Source organism: Herpailurus yagouaroundi, unplaced genomic scaffold (genome assembly GCF_014898765.1).
Source record: "Herpailurus yagouaroundi ecotype Mexico unplaced genomic scaffold, PumYag 193, whole genome shotgun sequence".
Taxonomy (NCBI): domain Eukaryota; kingdom Metazoa; phylum Chordata; class Mammalia; order Carnivora; family Felidae; genus Herpailurus; species Herpailurus yagouaroundi.
The window spans coordinates 1437030-1463278 of NW_024412424.1; the positions used below are offsets into that span (position 1 = coordinate 1437030).

At 50.6% G+C, this 26249-nt stretch overlaps 2 protein-coding genes across 8 annotated transcripts in view; both read left to right on the plus strand.

Moving 5' to 3' along the window:
* The window catches only part of NWD1 (NACHT and WD repeat domain containing 1), a 73349-nt gene extending 58970 nt beyond the window's left edge, over positions 1-14379 (plus strand). For 4 of the 5 annotated variants that reach the window (XM_040444829.1, XM_040444831.1, XM_040444830.1 and 1 more), the window contains 3 exons: positions 2067-2617; positions 5662-5767; positions 7316-7756. In XM_040444829.1, coding sequence (XP_040300763.1) covers positions 2067-2617; positions 5662-5767; positions 7316-7617 — 959 coding nt within the window. In that variant the 3' untranslated portion in view covers positions 7618-7756. Of the gene's footprint in view, positions 1-2066; positions 2618-5661; positions 5768-7315; positions 7757-14292 lie in introns of those variants that run through there. The other variant, XM_040444832.1, reaches the window with a different exon arrangement.
* A 4508-nt stretch (positions 14380-18887) lies between these two features.
* Positions 18888-26249, plus strand: part of SIN3B (SIN3 transcription regulator family member B) — a 37749-nt gene continuing 30387 nt past the window's right edge. For 2 of the 3 annotated variants that reach the window (XM_040444836.1, XM_040444837.1), the window contains exons 1-3: positions 18888-19020; positions 19266-19372; positions 20580-20733. In XM_040444836.1, coding sequence (XP_040300770.1) covers positions 18907-19020; positions 19266-19372; positions 20580-20733 — 375 coding nt within the window. In that variant the 5' untranslated portion in view covers positions 18888-18906. The remainder of the gene's footprint in view (positions 19021-19265; positions 19373-20579; positions 20734-26249) is intronic. The other variant, XM_040444834.1, reaches the window with a different exon arrangement.

The following is a 26249-nucleotide window of genomic DNA, read 5'->3' on the forward strand; positions in this document are numbered from 1 at the left end:
CCATCGTGGGGGCTCTGCCCTCATGGCCAAATCACCTCACAAAGCCTCCTGGCCAACGCCATCACATTATGGGCTGGGTTTCGACATGCAAATTTGAAGGGACACATTCAGGGGCGCCTGGGTGGCTCAGTCGGTTGAACGTCCGACTTTGGCTCAGGTCACTATCTCGCGGTCCGTGAGTTCGAGCCTCGCGTCGGGCTCTGTGCTGACTGCTCAGAGCCTGCAGCCTGTTTCACATTCTGTGTCTCCCTCTCTCTCTGACCCTCCCCCGTTCATGCTCTGTCTCTCTCGGTCTCAAAAATAAATAAACGTTGAAGGGACACATTCAGTCCATAGCACCCCCATAACTGCAGTCAGGTTGACAGTGGCTAATAAAAATCAGGACTTGATGTGATAAATTTCCAACATGTGGGTAATTGACCATCTGGTTGTCAATCCCTGGTTTCGTTTGGGTTTCCTGGAAGCAGGGCACGTGATGGGGAGGTTTGCACAAGGGGTATGTTGAGGGGAGCTCCCGGGAGAAACCTAAACAGGGGTGATCAGAGCAGGCAGGGGCAGGGGGAGGGCTGAGCGAGCAGGTGGGGGAGGACCTAGACTGTAAACTGCACCTCAGAAGCAAGAGGTCTCGTCTTTTTATTTATTTATTTTTTTTTAATGTTTATTTATTTTTGAGAAACAGAGCACAAGTGGGGGAGGGGCAGAGAGAGAGACTCAGAACCCGAAGCAGGCTCCAGGCTCCAAGCTTTCAGCACAGAGCCTGACGCGGGGCTCGAACTCACGAACCGCGAGATCATGACCTGAGCCGAAGTCAGACGTTCAACCAACTGAGCCACCCAGGCACCCCTAGTCGTGGTTTTTTTTTTTAATGTTTATTTATTTTTGAGACAGAGAGACAGAGCATGAACAGGGAGGGTCAGAGAGAGGGAGACACAGAATCCGAAACAGGTTCCAGGCTCTGAGCTGTCAGCACAGAGCCCGACGCAGGGCTCGAACTCACAAACCTCGAGATCATGACCTGAGCCGATGTCAGCCGCTCAACCGACTGAGCCACCCAGGCGCCCCTAGTCATGTTTTGTTTTTTTTTTAATGTTTATTTATTTTTGAGAAACAGAGCACAAGTGGGGGAGGGGCAGAGAGAGAGACTCAGAATCCGAAGCAGGCTCCAGGCTCCAAGCTTTCAGCACAGAGCCTGATGCAGGGCTCAAACCCAGGAACCACGAGATCGTGACCTGAGCCGAAGTCGGTAGCTTAACCGACTGAGCCACCTAGGCACCCCAAGGGCTAGTCTTTTATATCCCCACATCAGGCAGTCACTGGCTACAGGCCGTTCTGGGTGGTGGGGGAACCCCCTAAGCATTTTGAGATGAGGGGCTCCCTTCACCTGAGGGCAGTGAGCAGCCTAGGGTCTGGGTGCCCTGGCCCATAAAGGGAGTCTGGACACGTCACCAACTGTGTCTGCTGTGATCTCCATGGGGGCGGATGGAGGTACAGAAATCCCTCTTTAACGATAATATGAGAAAAGAGATTCACTCTCGGCCTCCTGCATTCATGGATTTGGCAGATGTTTGGTTAGTGCTGGCCACAGGGCCGGGCTCTGTGGTTGGCAGTGAGCAGGACAGACGAGGTGACTGTGCTTGAGGCCCTTGCTCACTAGTTGTAGGGCGAAGCCCGACACGAAGCTAGGGGGTACGATGGGAAATGAGATACAAGCCCGCAAACTGGGGCCTGCGGGCCAGATCGGACACACACTGCCTGCGTGCGGCATGTTGGGGGCTTCAACCTCAGGGTTAAGAGGTTAAGGGTTAAGAGCATACAGCCTGCAAGGCAAAAAAAATTCACTCTCCAGCCCTTTACAGACGTTTGTAAAGGAAACATCTGGGATGAGAGCTCGCTCATGTGTGTCCACGTGTCCGTTTGTCCCGATGGGGAGCAGGAAGTCATCAGAAAGTGTTAACCAGGGTGGGGGGGAATACGGATAATGAAAGCGGTTTTCAAAATCCTTAACAATTTGCGGAGCGAGCCCGTTCCTCTGAGCTGTTCCTGATGCGACCTTCTCTCCGTGGCAGGTGAGGAGCAGGACGTCCTGGATGCCTCCAGTGAGGTCAGATGTCTGGAGGTGGCCCAGCAGGCCAATCTCCTTTTCACTGGCCTCGTTTCGGGGGTCGTCCTGGTGTTCCCCCTGAATTCCAGACAGGATGTGATGTGCATCCCCCCTCCCGAGGCCCGGAAAGCCGTCAACTGCATGGCCCTTAGTCAAGGAGAGGAGCGCCTGGCCATCGCCTATGACAGCATCATCCTGGTGCTGGACATCAGCCCCGGGGATCCCTGTCCGGTTGTCGATGGGCCAACATACACCTTCTACACCCAGCTGCCCGAGACCATCTCCAGTGTGGCCGTCCTGGCTGACTACCGTGTGATCTACGGCATGACCGACGGTGAGCTCTTCCTTTACGAGTGTGCGAATTCCAAAGTGTTCCCTCTGGAGGCCCACGGGAGCCGGGTCACCTGTGTGCAGGTCAGCCACAAGGAGCAGCTGGCGGTCAGCGGATCCGAGGAAGCCCTGCTGTGCCTCTGGGACCTGCAGGCCTGCAAGTGGAGATTCGAGACGAGCTACACGGTGCGTGGCCCACACACCTCGTGCAGGCTAGGTCCCGGTGTTAGAAAGCTGATGACAGGTGTCCTGTATTAAGTGCATACCGTGTGCCATCACCCAGGGTCGGGAGCAGGGTGGGGCCCGTGAGAGACACTCACCTCGGGAGCAGAGCTTAAGGGGCTGCCCCGAAACTTGGCAATCAAGAGAGACCCTATTTTAAGGCAGTGTTTACAAAAATCGAAACAAATGCAAAAGATATGCAAGAGAGCGAAATCTTTTAAAACATTTTTTTTTTTATTTTTGAGGGAGAGAGAGAGATAGCGTGAATAGGGGAGGGGCAGAGAAAGAGGTAGATCGAGGATCCGAAGCGGGCTCTGCGCCGACAGCAGAGAGCCCAATGCAGGGCTTGAACTCACAAACTGCAAGATCATGACCTGAGCCGAAGTCGGACGCTCAACCGACTGAGCCACCCAGATGCCCCAAGATATCGTTTTAAATAAAGATCAGATCCTGCACGGCACACCCCGGCCTCACCCTCCTTACCCTAATCCTGATAGCCAATGTTGTGCCCAAGAGTTTTGATTTCTAGGTGTGGCCAGAGGCCACGCCGTCCCGCCTCTCGGAGCCACGTTCTCAAGAGGGGAGACAGTGCGAGTTCTGTGAGGGCTCACAGAGGTGAGGGCTTTTGTGTTTTGCTTATGGAGGTGGCCCCCATCCCTAGGAGAGCTCCTGACATGTCCTCAAGGCTCGACAAATGTTTGTGGGAAAGGGCTAGTGTGTAAGAAGAGCTTTGAGGAAAAATAGGACAAGGTAAAGGGGGTAGAGGCTGCTATTTAAGAAAGTCAAATGAGCCTGGCGGAACAGCATTCTTGGCAGAAGGAACAGCAGCTGTGAAGGTCTGAAGAGGGAAACTGGCAACTGACTCCCTAACGTATGAAGTGTCTTAGAATCCGTACTGCCCACCTCGTAAGGAGCTATTCTAGTTATTTGTATCAATAGAATTAAGAGCTGCCATAAATATATTCATATATTCATATTATATACTATATGAAAATGCATATTAGAATATCCTTCTATAATGTAATCCCTACAACGATCTCATAAGGTTGGTGTTACTATTCCAGTCTTTCAAATGGGGAACGAAGGCCAGACCTTTGGTTGTAAGATATAAAAACTATTCATAAACATAGGAAGATGATCTTGTAACTAAGAGAGACAGTATGTATAGTTTCATCTTAAAAGGCTTTTGTCCTGGCTCAGTTAGTTCAACTCAGGTCATGATCTCGTGGGTTTGAGCCCTGCTTTGGGTTCTGTGCTGACAGCTCAGAGCCTGCAGCCTGCTTCAGATTCTATCCCTCTCTCTCTGACCCTCCCCTCCACGCGCTTTGTCTCTTTCTCAAAAAAAAAATAAACATTAAAAAAAAAAAAAAAAAGCTCCCATCCCATCTGACATTTATTTTTAGGAAGCCACTGTAAGGCTGGGCTGTAAGTAACCTTTCATCTTGTTGAGTGGAAAATATCACCCCAGCAGTTAAATACACCTAGCTCTTTCTTTTTTTCTTTTTCTAATTTTTTTTTTTTTTTTTTTAATTTGAGAGAGAGAGGGAGAGGGGAGAGGCAGAAACAGAGAGAGACTCTTAAGCAGGCTCCACGTGGAGCCATCACAGGGCTCGGTCCCACGACCCTGGGATTGGGACCTGAGCCCAAATCAAGAGTCAGACACTCAACTGACTGAGCCCACCCACGCACCCTGTCATGTATTTATTTATTTATTACTTATTTATTTATTCATTCCCTGTTTTTGTTTGTAAATAAACTTCATCTTGGAATGGTTTTAGGTCTATAGAGTTGTAAAGATCGTACAAAGGTCCTCCTGTACACACTCCTCACCTGGCTTCCCCGATGTCGACCTCTTATGTGACTAGAGTACGTTAGTCACAACTAATGAGTTACCATGGGGACGGTGCTGTTAACTAAGCTACCAACTTGACTGGGATCACATATTTTCCAACGGATTTCCCTTTTCTGTTCTAGGCTCTAGGATGCCATGCTGCATTTAGCATATAGCATTTAATTAAAGACCATTGTAGCTGGGGCGCCTGGGTGGCTCAGTCAGCTGAGCATCCAACTCCAGCTCAGGTCATGATCTCATGGTTCATGGGTTCAAGCCCCGCATCAGTCTCTCTGCTGTCAGCACAGAGCCTGCTTCATATCCTCTGTGCCCATCTCTCTCTGCCCCTCCCCCACTTGGGCGCGCGCGCGCGCGCGCTCTCTCTCTCTCTCTCTCTTTCAAAAATACACATAAAAAAAATACCACTGTAGTTAATGCTTGTATAGTTGGGGTCACTTAAGTTAAAACTAATAGGGACGCCCTGGGTGGCTCAGTCGGTTAAGTGTCCAACTTGGGCTCAGGTCATGATCTCGTGGTTCACAGGTTCGAGCCCCACGTCGGGCTCTATGCTGGCAGCTCAGAGCCTGGAGCCTGCTTCATGGATTCCGTCTCCCTCTCTCTCTGCCCCTCCCCCACTCGTATTCTGTCTGTCCCTCTCTCAAAAATAAATAAAACATTAAAAAAAAAAAAGAAATTAAAACGGATAATTCCTGCTCTCCAATGCAAAATGCCTGTAAAGCTCTCAATCCCTTCCCTATGAAGATGTGTTTTGGTCCTGGGAATATCGGTCCTACGATTTCTCCAGGGTTTCATTGGATCCGTCCCGCATGAGGGGCTTCCAAGGCCGGCTTCCTATGCAAATGCCTTGGTGACTCTCAGGCAGAGACTCATGCAGAGTCCTAGGGGACTCTCAGTTTGAAATCCAGATCACCTTGTCTTTTTTTTTTTTTTTTTTTTTTTAATGTTTTATTTTTGACAGAGACAGAGCATGAGCCGGGGAGGGACAGAGACAGAGGGAGACACAGAATCCGAAGCAACCTCCGGGCTCCGAGCTGTCAGCACAGAGCCCGACGCGGGGCTTGAACTCATAAACTGTGATCGTGACCTGAGCTGAAGTCAGATGCTTGACTGACTGAGCCACCCAGGCACTCCAAGATCACCTTGTCTTTTTCAACAGAATTCTTACTGTAGAGGAGTCCAGTGTCTCTGCTTCTCCAAGGATGACAAGTACGTGTATGCGGGCTTGAAGGACCGCTCCATCATCGTCTGGAGTGTGCTGGATGGTGAGTCATTTTGCTTTGAGGGCAAGACTGAGCTTAGATCTGGCGAGGAGTGCCTTGTTCTGGGCTCTGGGCACCACAGGGCTCTGCTCTGGTCTCCCCTAGCTGGGTCCCTCTGCTTACAGAGGTGTCTGTGGGTCACGGGGACAGGCCCCCCCCCCCCAGAGCTACACCTCCTCTTTTTAGACCCGTGCTCTGGATACCTGGAACATTCTCCCCACCTGGGAGGTGCCCTCTTTAGGGCCTGGGCAGCCCTCTTCTCCGGGTCCATCCTTCTGAGGGTGGACTGTGCCCCTAGTGTGAACACCCCGGGACTTGGGGGGTGGCCATGGGTGATGAGCCTGGAGTCTGGGTGCATGAGCTGGGTAGGCGGTTCACGTGCATATGTGTGAGGCCCCGAGGACTGTAGGATAAAGCTGAGTGAGGGAAGAGGAGGGGCCAAGCCACAAAGAGCGGGGGACTCTCGCACACCATGACTTTCCAGTATGGAACTGAGGACCCTGAGAATTCTCAACACAACATGACCTTCCAGGTGGTTCCGAAGACACATCCATCAATGTAGGAGGACAGAGCATAGTTCACTGAATAGTTTATTGTCTAGATTTCCAACATTTATGCATTGGACCTTATAGGATGCGGGCCCTGATTCATTCTCTTGCCCCAGGCCCCCTAAACGATAGGGGCCAGCTTGCTTAAGACCAGCCACCTTGCAAACCTCCCAGCTCTCGGTGTGGTCAGTATTACCCTAAAGGCATATTAATGAGAGTTAACACTTCTTGTGTACGGGGTCCTGTTCCCGGGCCATTGAATTCCCTTGGCAGCCACCTCATTCTACAGAGCAAAAATTGAGGCTCTGAGAGGTGAGGTGACCGCCCAAGGTCACACAGTGACGCTCGTCTGCCTTTGTCGCCCTCCTATGTGATCTATAGAGAAAGGAACCCTTCTGACCCTGGGCAGGGCATCCGTGCCGTTAGCTCCCGCCCCCCCCCCCCCCCCACGTAACAAGTGACGAAGCTGTAGTTCAGGGGGGTTAAGAGATTTGCCCAAGGTCACAAAGCGCGTGGGTGGGTGAATGGATATCAGGTCGACTGGAATACATTGTAATCAAATACACTGCAATCCGATGTAGCGTAGCTTAATGCTCGTGGCAAAGATCTGCAGGTTAAAAAAGTTACAGATGGCTTGGGCGCTGCGGTCTGCGGATTGCGGCCTTCAAAGCCCAGCCCGGGCAGGTGCACAACCTCTCTTTCTCCTCCTCCTCCAATAATAACCTTTACCGAGCTCGCTCTGGGCTGAGACCGATACACCTGACACACTTAACATCTTGGAACCTTAGAATTCTCCTCAGCAGGCAGGTTCGGCTCTCATTCCCACGTCGCCCACGAGGCGGGGGGGACTCCCGAGAGTTTAGACGTCGTCGTGCCTAAGCTAGTAAGAGGCATAGCAAGGATGTGACCCGCGCAGCCAACTCTCACGTGTGTGAGATTGGATCTCTGTGGCCCCCACGGTCTCATGTGTGCCCTGCTGTCCCTCCAACCCCCACCCAAAAAGGCACCTTGCTGGCTGTCCAGTTTGTCCACGCCGTGGTGAACAGAATCATCCCAACTTCCAATGGCTTCATCGCCCCCACGAGACACGGCTATCTCATCCGGGAGCGTTTCCAGGACCCTTCGTCAAGAGCCTCGCAGCAGGACCCTCTCAAGAACTTCAAGAAGGCAGTGTGGAAGGTCAAATCCAGGCAGAGAGACGAAGCGGCGGCTGTCGCAGGAGTCCCCCAGGACTCGAGATCAGCAAGTGCCCAGGGAAACGCGTGCAAATCGAACAAACGCTCACAAGTCTGCCTGCTCGTGTAGAACCCCCTCCCCCATGGGGGCATGAGACGCCAGTGACTTAGCCCCCCTTCAGTCCGGTTGAAGCAAAGAGAATGTATGTGTTGATGTCTATCCGGACCCAAAGCCCCAGATTATATGACTCAGACCCTGTTTCTCACCACCTTTCCACTCTGCTCTCCTGCTTGCTGGCTGGGTTCCCCCAGGAACCCGCCACCCCCAGGTTAGCAACATGACGGCCAAGTTCAGTAGAAAAGAGACCTTCCCTTTGCCAGCAGTCTGAACCGATGTGCTGGCCCCGATTCGATTGGCCCCAGTGGGCTCGTGCACCTATCTCTGGGTGAATGCCGTGCTGTGATTGGCCAGCCTGACCCCGTGTCCACTGGGGCTGGGGATGGGGTCAATACGGCCCAAGCATGTTGCCTGAGAACGGGAGGGACTGTGCCCGGGAGGGAAACTGGGGGGTGGTACAGGGCAAAGGGAGGACGGCTGGATGTAAGATTCACCAAACCACAGAGGTGGACCACAGAGCTTTATCGTTAATTTATAAAGCATCAGGTGCTATTGTCTGATCCTTATCACAGCCCACACTTCAGGGAGGGTAGGAGTTTCTGCATCCATTTCACAGACAAGGAAACCGAGCCTTGGCAGGTAGCTGTGATTTGCTCAAACTCTCAAGCCTGGGGTGCAGGGGCTCTGAGGGAAGAGAGCCGGGAGCTTTCCCGTCCCAGTCCTGTTGAGCCACCTCGCTCCAATTTTAGTCTCAGAAGCGTGACCATCTGTACCACAGGTGACACACTCAAATGCCCACGGGGGCCAGTGGATAATCTAGATGATGGCCAGGCACCCGGGTGAGCAGCAGAGAGTGATGGAGACCGTGGGGACGTGTGGAGGACATGTGCTCTGCCTGGGGCGGGCATGGGCACCCTGACTCTACCCCAGAATGGCTGCGGGGAAAGCCGCTCATTGGTGCCAGCTTCCTGTTGTTGTAAACAAAGCCAGAAACCCAGACTTTCATGTCACATTCTCCCCATTCTTAAAAGTTAGCGACTGATGGGAATGCAAGCTGGTGCGGCCACTCTGGAAAACAGTATGGAGGTTCCTCAAAAAACTAAAAATAGAACTACCCTACGACCCAGCAATTGCACTACTAGGCATTTATCCACGGGATACAGGTGTGCTGTTTCGAAGGGACACATGCACCCCCATGTTTAGAGCAGCACTATCAACAATAGCCAAAGTATGGAAAGAGCCCAAATGTCCATCGATGGATGAATGGATAAAGAAGATGTGATATATATATATATGCAATGGAGTATTACTCAGCAGTCAAAAAGAATGAAATCTTGCCATTTGCAACTACATGGTTGGAACTGGAAGGTATTACGCTGAGTGAAATTAGTCAGTCAAAGACAAAAATCATATGACTTCACTCACATGAGGACTTTAAGATATAAAACAGATGAACATAAGGGAAGCAAAAATATATAAAAACAGGGAGGGGGACGAAGCATAACAGACTCATAAATATGGAGAACAAACTGAGGGTTACTGGAGGGGTTGGGGGGAGATGGGCTAAATGGGTCAGGGGCACTAAGGAATCTACTCCTGAAATCATTGTTGCACCATTTGCTAACTAATTAGGATGTAAATTAAAAAAAAAAAAAAAGGTAACGATTGACTCAAATTTACAGCTACAGGCACATTTAGCCCGTGTGTCTCTAGTTCAGGAGCCGGCTTCGTGAGTCAAGCCGGCATGAAAATAACAAACCTGTCATAGCCTCTCCCCTCTGTCGGATTCCAGACAGTTTCAGAACAAGCAACCTTAGAAACAGAGGCTTTTAAGCTACATGTGACCCTACTGACTGTCTTATTCAGTAGTTTCCCAAACTAGGGTTCCCAAAAGGGCTTTGGCATTTGCGTGGATATGAGTATCAAATCCCATTTTTAAGACATATTTTAAACCGTAATTTAAAGATGCCTGTTCAGCTGGGTTAGGAAGCAGCTTTTAAGGTAGCGGAGATAACTAACTTAGGATTCTCCTGCCGTCTTCCTTTAACCAAGATTTTGAGGGGAGGCCTTGAAAAGACAGCGACTCGTTGCCACTCCTCTGTGGATCAGGGGTTTCACCCAACGCAGAAATAAAGTGGATGTTGTGACAGAGTGAAGATTTCAGCTACAACGTACGGTTTTAAATGTGTGCGCCCATCTCGACGGCCTCAGTGAGAATCCATTGTTTTTACATAAATACTAATTTGAACATAGAAGAGAAATTTTACCAATAAAATGCTACTCTGAATTGTTGTACTATTGGGAGTTTTTGCAGTGAACTTTCATTTGAGAGAGTCTGGTTGCGATGAATGTTTGGCAAGCCCTGTGCTTTAAGGAGGTGTGATTTGTGAGAGATGCCCCTGCCAGGGCAGAGCCAGGCTGAAAGCCCCACTTTGCTGTCTTACGCTAAGCAGTACCATGTAACATTGCATCCAAACTGGGATACTTTTGAGAGAGAAGGGTCGCGCCTTGAACAATTACTCCTTGAGGTGCCTGGGTGGCTCAGTCGGTTAAGCGTCTGACTCTTGGTTTCGGCTCAGGTCATGATCTCACAGCTCATGGATTCGAGCCCGAGTCAGGCTCTGTGCTGACAGTGTGGAGTCTGCTTGGGATTCTCTCTCTCTCTCCCTGTCTCTCTGCCCCTCCCTGCCTTTCTCTCTCTCAAAATAAATAAATAAACTTAAAAAATATTTTTTTTAATACACAATTACTCCTGGACAGTTGAAAAAAAAAATTGGACTGTCCCAAGATGATTGGAACGTACTTGCAACAGGAATTAATTTATATTAAATTCCAAGGACTTTTTAAAATTGAGATGTAGGGGCACCTGTGTGGCTCAGTTGGTTAAGCGTCCGACTTCGGCTCAGGTCACGATCTCACTGTCTGTGAGTTCGAGCCCCGTGTCAGGCTCTGTGCTGACTGCTCAGAGCCTGGAGCCTGTTTCAGATTCTGTGTCTCCCTCTCTCTCTGACCCTCCCCCGTTCATGCTCTGTCTCTCTTTGTCTCAAAAATAAATAAACGTTAAAAAAAAATTTTTAATTGAGATGTAATTAACATAACGCTCTATCAGTTTCCGGTGTATGACATAATGATTCGATATTTGCGTGTTGCAAAATAAATTTAGTTAACGTCCAGCCCTACACATAGTTACACTTTTTTTTTCTTGTGATGAGAACCTTTTAAAAAAGATTTTATTTTATTATTTTTAAAAGATTTAGGGGTGCCTGGGTGGCTCAGTTGGTTGAGCGTCCGACTTTGGCTCAGGTCAGGATCTCATGGTTCATGAGTTTGAGCCCCATGTCGAGCTCTGTGTAACAGCTCAGAGCCTGGTGCCTGCTTCAGATTCTGTCTCCCTCGCTCTCTGCCCCTCCCCCACTCACGTTCTGTCTCTCTTTTTCAAAAATAAATAAACATTAAAAAAATTTTTTTAAAGATTTATTAAGTTCTCTCTATACCCAACGTGGGACTCGAACTCACAACCCTGATATCAAGAGTCACAATGTCTACCAACTGAGCCAGCCAGGTGCCCCATGTGCTGAGGACTTTTGAGATCTATTTTCTTAGCAACTTTCAAACATACCGTACAATATTAATTATAGTCACCACGCTGGACATTACATCTCCAGAATTGATTTATCTTACACCTGGAAGTTTATAAGCTTTGATCACCTTTGCCCATTTTCCCCACCATCTCTGTCCCCTGCCTCTGGTAACCGCAAATCTGTTTTCTGTATCTATACGTTCAGGGTCTTTTAAAATTTATTTTTGAGACAGAGAGAGAGCATGAGCTGGGTAGGGACAGAGTAGGGGTTGGGGAGAGAGAATCCCAAGCAGGCTCCACACGTGGAGCCTGACCCAGGGCTCAATCTCACAACCACAAGAACGTGACCCGAGCGGCTACCAAGAGTCAACTGCTTAACCCACAGAGCCACCCAGGCGCCCCCATTTTTAACTTTTACTTTATTTTAAAAGTCTACGGACTTTTTATTCATTCACTTAGCGTGAAAATGTTCCAGCCTATAGCCAAGTTGTAATACGAGGACAATGAACACACATTGGTTCACCATCACGATTGAACAACTCTCCTAGCGCTGTCAATCTTCTGCTAAACCACTTCAAAGCAAGGGCCAGGAATGGGGTGAGGACAGTGAGGCACAAGGTTTCAGGGCGCACCAAAAACCTCAGCCATCGAAGAATATTTTATTACTGTATTTTAAAAATCAACATGGATAAAAAATGCATGATGAACAAAATATCAACATTTTAAATTAAAGATGGGATTGGGGCACCTGGCTGGCTCAGTTGGTGGAGCATGGGACTCTTGATCTTGGGGTTGTGAGTTCGAGCCTCACATTGGGTGTAGAGATTACTTTAAAAAATTTTTTTAAATCTTTAAAAAAAAAAAAATGGGATCTGACCCTGCACTTGAGTGAACTTGTCTCACCCTCATTTCGGCTCTGGTGATGTCAAGATACCTCACCCCCTAAATACATCAGGAGACATCTTTCAGGAATCAAGTCATTCTTGTACATAACCACACACTTATGAAAACTGACAATTGTGTTTTGTTTGCTTTTTTTTTTTTTTTTTTTTTTTGAGAGAGACAGAGAAAGTGCAAGCAGATTAGGGGCAGGGGCAGAGAGAGAGAGAGAGAGAGAGAGAGAGAGAGAGAGAATCCCAAGCAGAGCCCAATGCAGGGCTCAAACTCACAAAACTGTGAGATTATGACCTGAGCCGAAAGCAAGAGTCAGATGCTTAACCCAATGAGCCACCCAGGTGCCCCAAAAATTGTTACTTAAATATCATTCCGTAGGCATCCTAATTTTCCTAATTAACCTTAAAACATATTATATGGCGGTTTCTTTCAAACTAGGACCCAATCAAGATTTGTTCACGTGTTGCATGTGGTTGCTTTGTCTCTCCAATATCTTACATTCTAGAGCAGGAGTCAGTAAATCAGCCTGCAGGCCTGCCACGTATTTTTGTAAATAAAGTTTTATTGGAACATGGCCATACCCGTTTATTTACATATCGCCAGCGGCAGCTTTCATTAGTGACGCAGAATGTATGGTTCCAAAAGTCAAAAATGTTTGCCATCTGGCCCTTTACAGAAGTGTGCTGATCCTGGTCTTAAAGGCTTGATTCGATTCAGGGTAACCTTTTTTTTTTTTAAACAGACTTTTTAAAGCAGTTTTAGGGGGCACCTGGCTGGCTCAGTCGGAAGAAGAAGAAGCAACTCTCGATCTCAGGGTTGTGAGTTCAAGCCCCATGTCAGGTATAGAGATTACATAATTTTTTTTTACTTCTTTTTCATTTTTATTTATTTTTGAGAGAGAGCGTGTGTGCATATGCATGCCAGTAGGGGAGGAGCAGAGAGACAGGGAGAGAGAGAGAATTCCAAGCAGGCTCCACACTGTAAGCACAGAGCCAAACACAGGGCTTGATCCTATGAACTATGAGATCATGACCTGAGCTGAAATCAAGAGTCATACACTCAACCGACTGAGCCACCTACACGCCCCTACTTAAATTTTAAAAAGTTTAAAAAAAAAGCAGTTTTAGGTTCACAGGAAAATTGAGTGGGAGGTACAGAGATTTCCCATGAACCCCCTGCCCCAACACATGCACAGCCTCCCCTACTATCAAGTAACTTAGTTACACTTGATAAACCTACGTTGACATACATGTTAAATAAGAAACAAGGGTGCGTGGGTGGCTCAGTTGATTAAGTGTCTGACTCTCTCTTTTTTTTTTTAATGCTTGTTTATTTTTGAGAGAGAGACAGACAGACAGAGACAGAGCATGAGTAAGAGAGGAGCAGAGAGAGAGGGAGACATAGAATCCGAAGCAGGCTCCAGACTCTGAGCTGTGAACACAGAGCCCGATGGGGGACTTGAACCCACAGAATGCAAGATCGTGACCTGAGCTGGAGTCAGGTGCTTAGCGGACTGAGCTGTCCAGGTGCCCCCATCATCTGACTCTTGATTTCAGCTCAGGCCATGATCTCATGGTTCGTGGATTCAAGCCCCACATCGTGCCCCATGCTGACAGTGAAGAGCCTGCTTAGGATTCTCTCTCTGCCCCTCCCCTGCACTCTCTCTCTCAAAATAAATAAATACTTGGGCGCCTGGGTGGCTCAGTCAGTTAAGCGTCTGACTTCGGCTCAGGTCATGGTCTCGTGGTTTGTGAATTCAAGCCCCGCCATGGGCTCTGTGCCGACAGCTCAGAGCCTGGAGCCTGCTTCGGATTCTCTGTCTCCTTCTCTCTCTGCCCCTCCCTCACTATGCTCTGTCTCTCTCTCTCTCTCTCTGTCTCTCAAAAATAAATAAATGTAAAAAAATAAAAATAAAAAATAAATTAAAACATAAATAAACTTAAAAAAATAAAAAAGAAACAAGAGACCTATAATAGAGTCACTTGTGCTAAACCTCACATCAGCAAACCAAGACTTAATACCTAATTTAATAGCACTGTAAGCCCCTCCCAGGACTGTAATCTTAACCAGTAGGTCTGGAATTTCCTGGTCAGCACTAGTGAGGTAATCCACTTGATAGACTCCCTCCATCCCCCAAAGAAACATAAGATTATCTGGTTGTTGTGGGTTTTTTTGCCCCCTTCTGTCTATAAAATCCTTCCACTTTTTTACAGCTCCTTGGAGCTCCTTTCTGTTTGCTAGACAGGATACCGCCCAATTCTTAAATTGTTGAATAAAGTCAATTTGATCTTTAAGTTTAATCAGCTGAATTTTGTTTTCGTAACACATCGGAATCACAAGGTAAGCATTTTGGGCAAGACCACGTTGTAAAAGTTACATGTGGCTGCCTAACAAAGTACCACAAACTTAGCAGCTGCGAATAACAGCCACATATGACCTCATCGTTTCTGTGGGTTATGAGGCCAGGCGCATTGTGGTTGGGTTCTTTCTTTGCTCACTCACGAGTGTTAGCCAGGCTGGTATCTCATGGAGCAGCTCACAGCTCTCAGGTTGTTGGCAGAATTAAGCTCCTCGCTGTAGGACTGTGGACCTCAGCTCCTAGAGGCTGCCTCTGTCCATAGGCATTCACAGCATACCCGGTTTCTTTGAAGGCTGGCAGGATAGCATCTTTCCACTGTCTCAAGGCGCTGACCTCCAGATTGTCCTTTAAAGGTTGCCCCTGATTAGGTCAGGTCCACCCAGAATCTTCTCCCTTCTGATGAACTCAGAATCAACTCAAGGGGACCTTAAACACACCTGCAAAATCCCTTCACCTTTGCCATGTGGCGTGACCTACTTGCAGAAGTGACATCCATCATACTCACAGGTCCTGCCCACACTCCAGGATGGGGGATTCGAGGGGGTACACATACCAGAGGTGAGACTCTCCAGGCCCGTTTTAGAATTCTGCCACAACGTGTGATTCTGGACTTTGGAGATTTTGGTCGTGAAGTTTGCCATCTGGAAAGGCTTAGATTAGTTCAAAATAGTTACCTTTTGATCATGTCTTTTTAACTTTGCCAAAAGACTGTCCAAAGAAAGACCTACCTATGAATCTTACCATAATGCTATTAAGTTTGTGAAATGGTAAGGAAATTAGTGTTGGTCTAGTGCAATTGTCAACGTTAAGAGCTTTCATTCAATCTGTGCAGATGAGAACAACAAAGAAAAGAAGTTAGCATTTTTTTTTTCACGTTTATTTCTTTTGAGAGAGAGAGACAGACTGGGGGAGGAGCAGAGAGAGAGGGAGACACAGAATCGGAAGCAGGCTCCAGGGTCTGAACTGTCAGCATAAAGCCTGATGCCGGGCTTGAACCCACGGACTGTGAGATCATGACCTGAGCCGAAGTTGGAGGCTTAACAGACTGCCACTCAGGCACCCCAGAACTTAGCATTTTTTACGCTTTATAAAAATAAGAACGAGGGGCGCCTGGGTGGCGCAGTCGGTTAAGCGTCCGACTTCAGCCAGGTCACGATCTCGCGGTCCGTGAGTTTGAGCCCCGCATCAGGCTCTGGGCTGATGGCTCAGAGCCTGGAGCCTGTTTCCGATTCTGTGTCTCCCTCTCTCTCTGCCCCTCCCCCGTTCATGCTCTGTCTCTCTCTGTCCCAAAAATAAATAAACGTTGAAAAAAAAAATTAAAAAAAAATAAAATAAATAAGAACGAAAGATGTCTGTGGACGGAAGACGTCAGCTGGCTGTCTGCATACAAACGTGCAGGCCCGCACAAACACCCGAGGTGAAAACCTGGCTTGCCGTCTCCTGTTCTCCAAATGAGTGAGGGCTTCCTCAGGGAGATCTGTAAAAAGAGTGGAAAACTAAAAGTGATCCTTGAAAGGTGAATAGACCCACCCTCCTCGGAGGCGAGGAGGCATAGAGTGAGGACCCCGTGGGGTGTCAAAAGCCCACACGTGCAGTTGGTACTCTAGGACAGTGACTAATAGGTTGCCAGGAGGCGTTGGTGTGAAAATGACTGTCCAGACATCTGGCGGCCTCAAAGGGTTCAGGCCCTCTTAGCCGATGTTCATGCAGGAATGCGCTGAAACTGAGCTGACTCCCTTTCTGGGCTGGGAGCCACGAATTCTGGAGGCTTGCTTCCTCCTCCTCCCCTCCCCCCCACATCTACCAGGCACCACACACAGTCTCTCTGCCTCACCTTCTGAATATTGCTTCCTTCTACCCCCTCCTCTCCACCTCCACAGCTCCCCTCCCTGGTCTAAGCCACCAACCTCCTTTGCCTAAATGATGAAACAGCCTCCCTGCACCCTGCCTGGCTTCCCTCCCATCACTTCCCTGCAGAGCGGCCCCGGGCACTCGCTTCCAAATTCAAAGCTGTTCAAGCAGCAGCTTGCATAAAACCCATTTACACCGCGCTTTATACCGGCGCTGGATGCCAAGACCAAAATTTGTAACTCATCCCATGAGGACCAGTGCTCTGCCTCTGCTGGCCTTGCCCTGCTTATCCTGCCCCTCCCTGCCCCCACTGCCACCCCCTGACTCCTCTGCACTCCCACAACACCAGTGTCTTTGTCTCTCTCTTTCTAAGTTCAAGTGCACCACGTTCCTTCCCATCGAGGGGCCCTTACACAGCTGTTCCTCCTGACTTTCATGGCGAATGCCCACACACCCGTTAGAACTCAGCTGGAGTGTCACCTCCTCCGGGAAGTCTTCCTCATCCCCGGCTAGACTGGGTTAAATTCCCCAGGGGGGCAGGTAGTGTTTTCCAAAAATGGTCACGGCAGTATTTCCCGTCCCCTATCCTGTTCCAGAATCTGGCCATTGCCCAGGTTCTGGAGTCCGTTTGCCTTCCTTTGGAATTTGGGAGGGACTTTGTAATGGCTACAATGGATATGATTCTGTGTGACTTCTGAGGCCGGGTCAGAAAAGGTGATACGGCTTCCACCCGGCTTGCTCGCTCCTCTTGGGACAAGGGTTCTCAGAACCCAGCTGCCAGGATGCTCAGGGTGTGTGTAGGGGCTGCAGGTAGGTGCTGCTGGCAACAGCCGTCTCCACCTACAGCCAGTGGCAACTGACAGACATGTGGGTGAGTAAACCCTCCGAAGATTCCAGCCTCAGCTTTCCAACTGCCCGGCTGACACGGAGGGGCCAGCGAAGAGCCTTCCCTGCCAAGCTGCCCGAACTGCAGGTTGCAGAGCAAATAAACGTGGTCATTTCAATCCTCTAAATCTTCGGGTGGTTTGTTACACAGCCACGGTAACTAGAACATAGTAACTGTTACACTTGTACCTTCTCTTTTGAAGTACCTGAGACAGTTCAAACTACTTTTGTGTGTGTGTGTGATTATTCGATTCCCATCTTTCCTGAAAGATGGAACCTTCTGTGAAGGCAAAAGCCTCGCCTGTTTTGTTCACCATTCTAATCCTGACACGGAGCCTGGCAAATGATGGGCTCCCTGCCAAGGTACTCTTGGCTTTCCTGCACCTCCTCGCACATAAAAAAGAGATGCCATGTGGTCATTGATTGAATGTTCATTCATTTGATAAACGTTCATAGATGGGGCTCCATGTCAGGGATTTGTGTCAGAGGTGAAGCACAAAAAGGTGATGTACAGGGGACAGGGGGAAGACAGAGGAGGGGTCAGGTCGTGTTTTGAAGGGTGCATAGGTGTTTTCTGAAGAGACAGAAATGGGCTTCTCACCAGGGAAATGACGTGTGCTGATGCATGGGGCCAGGAAGCAGCCAGGTTGGGCTGACCTTGACAAGAGGTTCTGCACAGGGAGAGGGTGAGTAGAAAATTCTGCAAGAAAAGGTTTGTAAGGGCCAGGTTCTTATGGCCTTCAATACTGCACATAGGTGCTTAGATTCCATCTCACAAGAAATAGGATGACGTTGGAGGTTTGAAAGCAGCTGTGGAATGATCCCAGTTCTGAGAGCACCAGGGCTAGGAAAACTGGTTAAGAGGCTCCTGAACTGGGGGCACCTGGGTGGCTCAGTCCGTCAAGCATCTGACTTCCTCTCAGGTCATGATCTCACGGGGTTCGTGAGCTCTAGCCCTGAGTCAAGCTCTGTGCTGACAGCTCAGAGCCTCCAGTCTGCTTTGGATTCTGTGTCTCCCCCTGTCTCTACCCTTCCCCCGCTCACACACACTCTCTCTCTCTCTCTTAAAAAATAAATAAACATTAAAAAAAAAAAAGACTCCTGAACTGGTCACTGGGTAAATGATGGAATCAGGACTAGAGAAGTGAAGAGAGAAGTGGAACTAAATCAATAGCCAATTAGCAAAAATGCACTTCCCAAGGCCCCCTGTGGTGCTGTGTGCCCATGCCCCATTGTCGCATCAACCCTATAAAGCAAGGGTCCACTAATAGTTTTCAGTAAATATATCAGGGCCTGCACATCTTAGGATCTGTCACAGCTGCTCACCCTGCTGTCGTAGTGCAAAAGTAGCCACAGATGATAGGTACACGAGCGGGTGTGCTCGCGTTCCAGTAAAATTTTAATTTACGAACACTGAAATTTGAACTGAAGAAACTTCACGTGTCACGAAATAGTCTTCTCTTTTGATATGTTTCCAACTTTAAAAAATGTAAAAGCCATTCTGAGGTTTGCTTGCGGAGCCGGACAAAAACAAGCGGCACGTCTCGGTTTGCTCTCTCCTGCTATATAAGGAATTGGTTAGCGTTTCAATTTTAGCAAGATCCCGGAGCAAGTCCCTCAAGGAGCCACGCCCCTCGCGACCTCATCAAGCCCCGCCCCTCCGGGAGGAGCCTGCGCATGCGCGGCCGGAGCTCGGGCGGGGGCGGGGCGGGCCGCGGCTCCGACTTCCAACATGGCGCACGCTGGCGGCGGCGGCAGCGGCGGCGGCGGCCCCGCGGGCCGGGGACTGAGCGGCGCCCGCTGGGGTCGCTCGGGCTCCGCGGGCCACGAGAAGCTGCCCGTGCACGTGAGTGCTGTCCCTGCCTTCCCTCGCGAACCCTGTCGTCCGGCCCCCGCGGGCCGATGCCCCTCGCCCGGGCCCCGCCCGGCCCCGCCTCGGCCTCCACTCCGCACAGTCCCCGACCCCAGTCCCCTGACCCCTTACCTGGGCTGCTCTGAGGCTCGGCCCGCCCCTCTCCCCGCCAGAGACCCTCGTCCTCCGTCCCCTCCTCCGCCGACCCCCGCCCACTGGGACCCTCTCCCTCCTCGCAGGTGGAGGACGCCCTCACCTACCTGGACCAGGTGAAGATTCGCTTCGGCAGCGACCCCGCAACCTACAACGGCTTCCTGGAGATCATGAAGGAGTTCAAAAGCCAGAGGTACCCGCGGGACCCCTCCCCACCCCAGGGGGGGCGGCCCTGGGCCGCGATCCGGCTGAGCGGGGTGGGAACCCCCATCCCGGTTTGCCTCTCCGCCCCAGTCGGGTGACCTTGCGCAGGTCGTGGAACCTCTCAGAGCCTCCTTCCTTCTTAAAAAAAAAAAAAAAGGGGAGTGGAGAGTACCTCCCCTGTGGAGCTGTTATGGGGATTCCTGGAAGGAGAGCAGGGATGGGGTTAGGAGACAGCGGGAGAGAAGTCCACAAGTGCACAGTGCGGTCCTGTTTTTACTGAAAATGATTTTTCAGTGAATTTTGTTCGTCAAGAATTTTTTAAAATTAATTTTAATTTTTTTAAGCACTGCATTAAAAGGCTGTTTATCTTGATCATTGAGCGTTTTGGAACCGGAAAGTAGTGTGCATAAAATGCTTTGTAAAGGGCCTGGCACATAGAAAGGGTTTAAAACACATTAACTGATTTTGTGGGCACACAGGGGGGTTGGAGATAGATGGGGGACCTCGAGACCACGCCCTCATTTGACAGGGGGCTCACTTGGACTTACAGGGGGCCAGGGGCTTGCCCAGACTAAATTTAGGGGTAGTCAGGACTAGAATTTCCTCACTCTGACTCTTAGGTCCCCGCTGGTCACATCCCCACCATGCTGCTTCCCCCTCTTGAGGAAATGTGATAGTGCTGGCCTGGTTTCCTTCCAAGAGAGCCATGCTAGGGTCTCGAGGGAGCCCCAGTGCAGCCATGACGGAGACCCCTGGCATCGTTGTGCAACTGACACTTGCATTGCCTTTGGTATTTATGCCTTGCCATCACTTGCTGGGATCAACACCGGTGTCATAGTTTATCGCATTGCTTAGAGGGCTTTGGCCTCCTCCGTCTTCCTGGAGTCCCGGACTTCCACTCGGCTCTCCTGACATCTTCAGAACCGGATGCATGTGCTTGGAGTGTTCTGGGGAGCTGTGCCATGCAAATGCCCTGTGGTTCTCACTAGGAGGGCACAGCAAGCCGGAGCCTGGCTGCCGTGGAAGCAGATTACACATTACACGTTGGCTGAATCACACCTGGTCACACTGCAGGGTGCCTTGTTGTCCTTCGAGAAGCTCGTTAGGTGGCGCCGTGAAGGGAGTTGGGAGTGGATTTCGCTTTCGGCGTGCTCCCCGAGACACTTGTGCCCACTTCTCATTCTTTTCTGTTCCAGCATCGATACTCCCGGAGTCATCCGACGCGTGTCGCAGCTATTCCACGAACACCCTGACCTCATTGTTGGATTCAACGCCTTCCTTCCCCTCGGGTACCGAATAGACATTCCCAAGAATGGCAAGTTAAACATACAGTCGCCTCTGTCGAGCCAGGTATGCCGCTGCAGGGGTTTGAGGGATGCGGCCTTAACGTGGCCCATTCTGGTACTCAGTCCCCAGGCCCGGTGGTGCGTCTTGTGTCTTACGTTGTGGGAGAGTCAGAGAAGAGCCAGTCTTTTTCCAGACCTGCTGCTCGCTTCTAGCACAGGGCAGGATAGATCAAAATACCTCCACCGCCTGCCTCTTTACCCCCAAATCGATGGATCCATTTGGAGGATTTTAATTAAGAGTGGATGTATGTGCTTGTGTTGGAGGTTGGGGGGGGGGGGGCGCATTCTCTTAACAGTTTTATGTCCTGTCAGAATAACCATCCACAGTCACCAAGCTCTTGTCCTGAGGCTTTCCCTGTGAGCGGGCTAGGCAGGCCACACTTGGACTTAGGCACGTGGTCTCTGGGCATCCTGGGTGCCGCCCACAAAATAAAGCAGTTGCGATGCGGGTGTGAATAGCCATGTCAGTGTTGCCGTGCCGCATTTAATTACCAACAGGGCCGCTGGCTCAGACAAGGCTTCTGGCTTTTGTTCCTCCTCTATCCCTGCAGTCCGTTCTTGCCTGAGCTCACCAGACCCCCTGAGAAAATGAAAGCCTACGTGAGCTTTACTTTCATAAAGTAACCATTGTCTTTTTCTCCACCTTGGTCCTGTTGCTATAATGCTGTGCTCTTGGTGGGGGGGGGGGGGGGGGGCACCTGGTGCATTGGGGATGTTTGGAAGCATCCCGGCACTCCACCCACTAGGCTCTCACCCAGTGGCAACAGCCAAAAGTGTCACCAGACGTCGCCAGATGCCTCCTGGGAGCAAAATCGCCCCCATCAGGAACCACTGGTGTGTGTGAACCCACTCTTCCAGCCTCTTCTCTCTCTGCCCCAGGGGTTTGGGTTTTTAGCGGGGAGCGTAAAACATCGACCGCAGGAAGCATTTGGTTGGTTTCTTGGTTTCGCCTGTGATGAAAGAGTCAGATTTGGAAAGAGAACAGCCAGACGCAGTGTGACAGTGACAGCCCTCTCTGAGAGCGAGGTTTTAAAGAGGAACTTGGGAGCGTGTGGCCGCTGAACTCCAGAGCCCTTCCCTTTCGCATTTACGAGTGGGGCCCCACGATCCAGACGTAAGGCTCGTGGGTCCAGACAGCGCAAGCCTGGGTGGGATTAATCTTCGGAACTGTCACAGCTGGCGAGGAGACCAAGCTCATCTGCAGCGGTGTGCACGGGAGCACTTTGACGAGTCCGAAGCGCCATATAAACACAGGGTGTCATTGCCATCACTCACGAAGAAAGAGCCGAGGTCGAAGACCTAAATTGCGCTCCAGGTGTGGAAATCCCCTCTCTCCATCCCCAACCATTGGAGGAACCCTGCTCGCGGGGCTGAATCTCCGTGTGAACCTGCACGGTGGTTACATTTGGAGGCCGTCCTTCCCGGAAAACAGCCACAAGGCCCTTGCTGTTGGGCTCACTCCATGGAGAGCTGTTACGGAGAGAGCGAGGCCAGCCCAGCCCTTTCTTCCCCGTGACTTAACAGCTACTTAACCCGGCTTTATAATCTCGCCGAAGCCCGGAGCCCCGAAACCAGCATATCTGGAGCCCCCTTCGACGGCCGCCCACACCATTTCAGTCCACGTTGATTGACCTGCCTGTTTTTCCAGCCCTGCTTTCCGGTGCTCCTTCGGGCCAGGCATAAACGAGGTGGCCTCTTGGCTTCCAAAGCTCGTTTTGAAGTACAGCTTTTTTTTTTTTTTTTCATTTTTCATCTTACAAGTCCCGTCAGCTACAGGCAAGGAAGGAGTAGCTCTCAGATGCTGACAAAGAGAATTAAGGGAGGCCCACACTGCGGGGGGCCCTTTGCCCTTTGTGCAGGTTTCTCAGCCTCGGCCCTGTTGCCCTTGGGACCAGATCGTTCTTTCTGGAACAGGCCGTCCTGGGCACTGTAGGGTGCTGAGCGGCGTCCCCGGCCGCCACCCCCCACTGTGTGACAACCTAGAAGCGTCTCCCCATGTTGCTACGTGCCCCTGTGGGATAGAATCGTCGTCCTTGAGAACACTAGTGTGAGAGGAGGACAGACAGACACGTGCCATGATGGGGGGGGGTGCGGCCAGAGGAGGGCCAGGGCAGCACGGGGGTCTGCCGCCTCCTGAGCCGGTCATCCAGGCCTCAGTTGTAACGTCACTCCTCAGCCCTCGACCCGCCACCCCCACCCCCCCCATCATTCTCACATCACCCCATCTCGGGTGTTTTAAAATAGCAACGCTAGGATGTGAAGTTAAAAATGCGCCGTGCCTTGGTTTGCCTGGCCCAGCAGACCTGAGCGCAGGTCAGGCAGGCCCCTCGTCTGTCTGGTTCACAACGATGTCCCCTGTTCCGGGACGGTGCCAGGCGTGTGTGGGAGGAGCAAGACGCAGCCTGTGGGTGGGAAAGTGATGAGTCTCCCAGCTCCCAGGTTCGCTTCAGACCAACCCCGCCTCCCTCCCGGGAGCCAGCCCTTTTATGGTTGGCGGGAGCACAGGTAGCGTTAGTGAACCTTTAGGGGTCGCTCGTACTCTAAGTGGTCCCTTTCTGTTCAGAGGCAGGCCTGCCGCGTTTTCCCTGGGGGAGGGTCATTTGGAAGTTCAGTGAGTTCCTGGCGGGTCATCTCTCACGTTGGTGTCTTAGTCACTCAGGGGGCAGGTGTAGACCACCTCCTCTGCGCCCAGCGCTGGGGTTTATTCAGAGTCCCTGCTGTCAGGGGCACTTTGCAGGTCCACGTGGGGGACTCAGAGGATACGGGTGGACAGATTAATACCCGAGGGGGTTTAGGGCTGCGAGTGAAGGCAGGGGCAGGGTTTGAGGAGCCGTGGGCAGATCCTCCATGAGCGATCAAGAACCCCGCCTGTGTCTTGGGGTGGAGGTGTCCTGGGTGGGGTTTAAGAGCCTGGGGTGGGAATGAGGGGGCGTGCTTGAGAAACAGCCAGGGAAACTGTGGGGTTGGGAAGTAAAGGGGAGAGGGCGGAGGAGAGAGCCAGGAGCATGGGGAACCAGTGGAGAGTTCCATAAAGGCCGCCCTGGCTGCGGTGCCAGAAATGGACTGAGGGGGCAAGAGAGGATCTGGGAGGCCATGGAGGGGTCCGTGTGATCCAGGCAGAGTGGGTGGGGAGTCTGTGAAAGTGGGAAGTCCACGGAGGCTCCAGGCGGCCTCAGCCTCTGGGTGAAGGTGGCAGGCACTTGCTGAGGTGAGCGAAGCCTGGGAGCGGTCCGGGTGGCAGGGTGCCGCCCTGTGTTTGCGGTATGCTGTCTGATGAGCTGTCTCCTACCTATCCGGGTGGGGCTGTGTGCGGCCACCACGCCAAGGGCTGGCTATGTGGGGCTGGCCATCTGTGCCTAGGAGTATACCTAACCGTGCCTCTTAGGTCACTCAGGGTAAGCAGACAAGAGAAAAACTTGGATTGTTCTGGAAGGTTTAGAACAGGGGTTGGCCCGTGGGCCAAAGCCAGCTTGTATTTGTATGGATAGTGGTTTTTACATTTCCCAGAGATGACATTAAAAATGTTTTAGCAGGGGCACCTGGGTGGCTCAGTCAGTTAAGTGTCCAACTTTGGCTCAGGTCACGATCTCACTGTTCATGAGTTCGAGCCCTGCGTCGGGCTCTGCACTGATAGCTCAGAGCCTGGAGTCTGCTTCAGATTCTGTGTCTCCCTCTCTCTCTGCCCCTCCCCTGCTTGTGCGCGCGCTCTCTCTCTCTCTCTCAAAAATAAATAAATATTAAAAAAATTTTTTTAGGGGTGCCTGGGTGGCTCAGTTAAGCATCCAGCTCTTAATTTTGGCTAAGGTTATGATCTCACAGTGAGATTGAGCCCCACATCGAGCTCTGCACTGGGCTTTGAGCCTGCTTGAGATTCTCCCTCTCTCTCTGCCCTCCCCTTGCATGCTCACTCACTCTCAAATCAATCAATCAATCAATCGATCAATCAATCAATAAATCTTAAAAACAAAGATTTTAAGAACACCTGGATGGCTCAGTTGTTAAGCATCTGACTCTTGATTTCAGCTCAGGTCATGATCTCATGGTTCATGGTTTTGAGCCCCATGTCAGGCTCTGTGCTGACAGCTTGGAGCCTGGAGCCCGCTTTAGATTTTGTGACTCCCTCTGTCTACCTCTTCCCCACTTGTGCGCGTTCTCTCTCTCTCTCTCTCTCTCTCTCTCTCTCTCTCTCTCTGAAAAACAAATAAACATTAAAAAAAAACCCACCAAAGTTTTGAAATTGTGATAATATTCACATAACCTGAATTCCCGTTTTGTAAGTCAAGTATACAACTCCATGGGTTTGCATATGTTGACACAACCACCAACACTAATTCCAGAACATTTTTATCACCCCAGAAAGAAACCGTACCTCCCAATTCTCCTCTCCCACCAGTTTCTGGCAACCACTAGTCCACTTTGTCTCTGTAGATTTGCTTCTTGTGGACATTTCATTTCAATGAAATCATGTATAACTTTTTGTGTCTGGCTTCCTTCACGTAGCATTATGGTTTCGAGGTTTATCCTCTTTGTACCATGTGTCAGAGCTTCCTTCCCTTTGTTTTTGTTTTTTCCTAATATTTTGTTTTTAATTTTATTTTAGAGCACACGAGCAGGCAGAGGGGCAGAGAGAGAGAGAAAGAGAGAGAGAGAGAGAGAGAGAGAGAGAGAGACTCTTAAGCAGGCTCCAATGCTCAGTGTGTATGCCGACATGGGGCTCGATCCCATGACCCTGGGATTGTGATCTGAGCCGAAACCAGGAGTCGGACGCTCAACCGACTGAGCCACCCAGGCACCCCTCTTCTTTCCTTTTTATAGTTGAATAATACTCCATCGTATGGTTGGACCACATTGTTTATCCATCCCTCCGTTAATAGACACTCAGGCCGTCTGCACTCCTGTTTTCGACTCTTTGGTAGATACCTAGGAGTGGGATTGCAGGGTCACGTGGTAACTATGTTTAACTTCCCGAAGAACCGCCAGACCGTTGGCCACGGCAGCTGCACCAGGACTGTCTGGCCCTCTTTGCCAAGCCGTGGCCGTGAGGAGAGTTCACCTTGACACAGTGCCTCACTCCAGGGCATTGGAAGGGGTACGCCCCCTAGGTGGGCAGCTCCGATGAGCACAGCCGCCTCTGCAGCAAACCTCTGCCCCAAGGCTGCTCCATCCCCCTAACCCTCCCTGGCTCCTGCTGACTCCTGGCTCCTTCCGCTGCCAGGCCAGCACACCTGGAAGGAAGGCGGTAGAGGTAATCAGCAAGAGCGTCCCCACCGCTAGGGAGAGCCGGTATTTAGAATTGTGGCTGCTGCGGGTCTTTGGCGTGTGTGCTGGTCTCGGCTCAGACTTTTCTTTTTTTTTTTTTTTTTTTTTTTCCAAAAAAATTTTTTTTATGTTTTTTTTTTTCTGAGACAGAGAGAGACAGAGCATGAGTGGGAGAGGGGCAGAGACAGAGGGAGACACAGAATCTGAAGCAGGCTCCAGGCTCTGAGCTGTCAGCACAGAGCCCGACGCAGGGCTCGAACT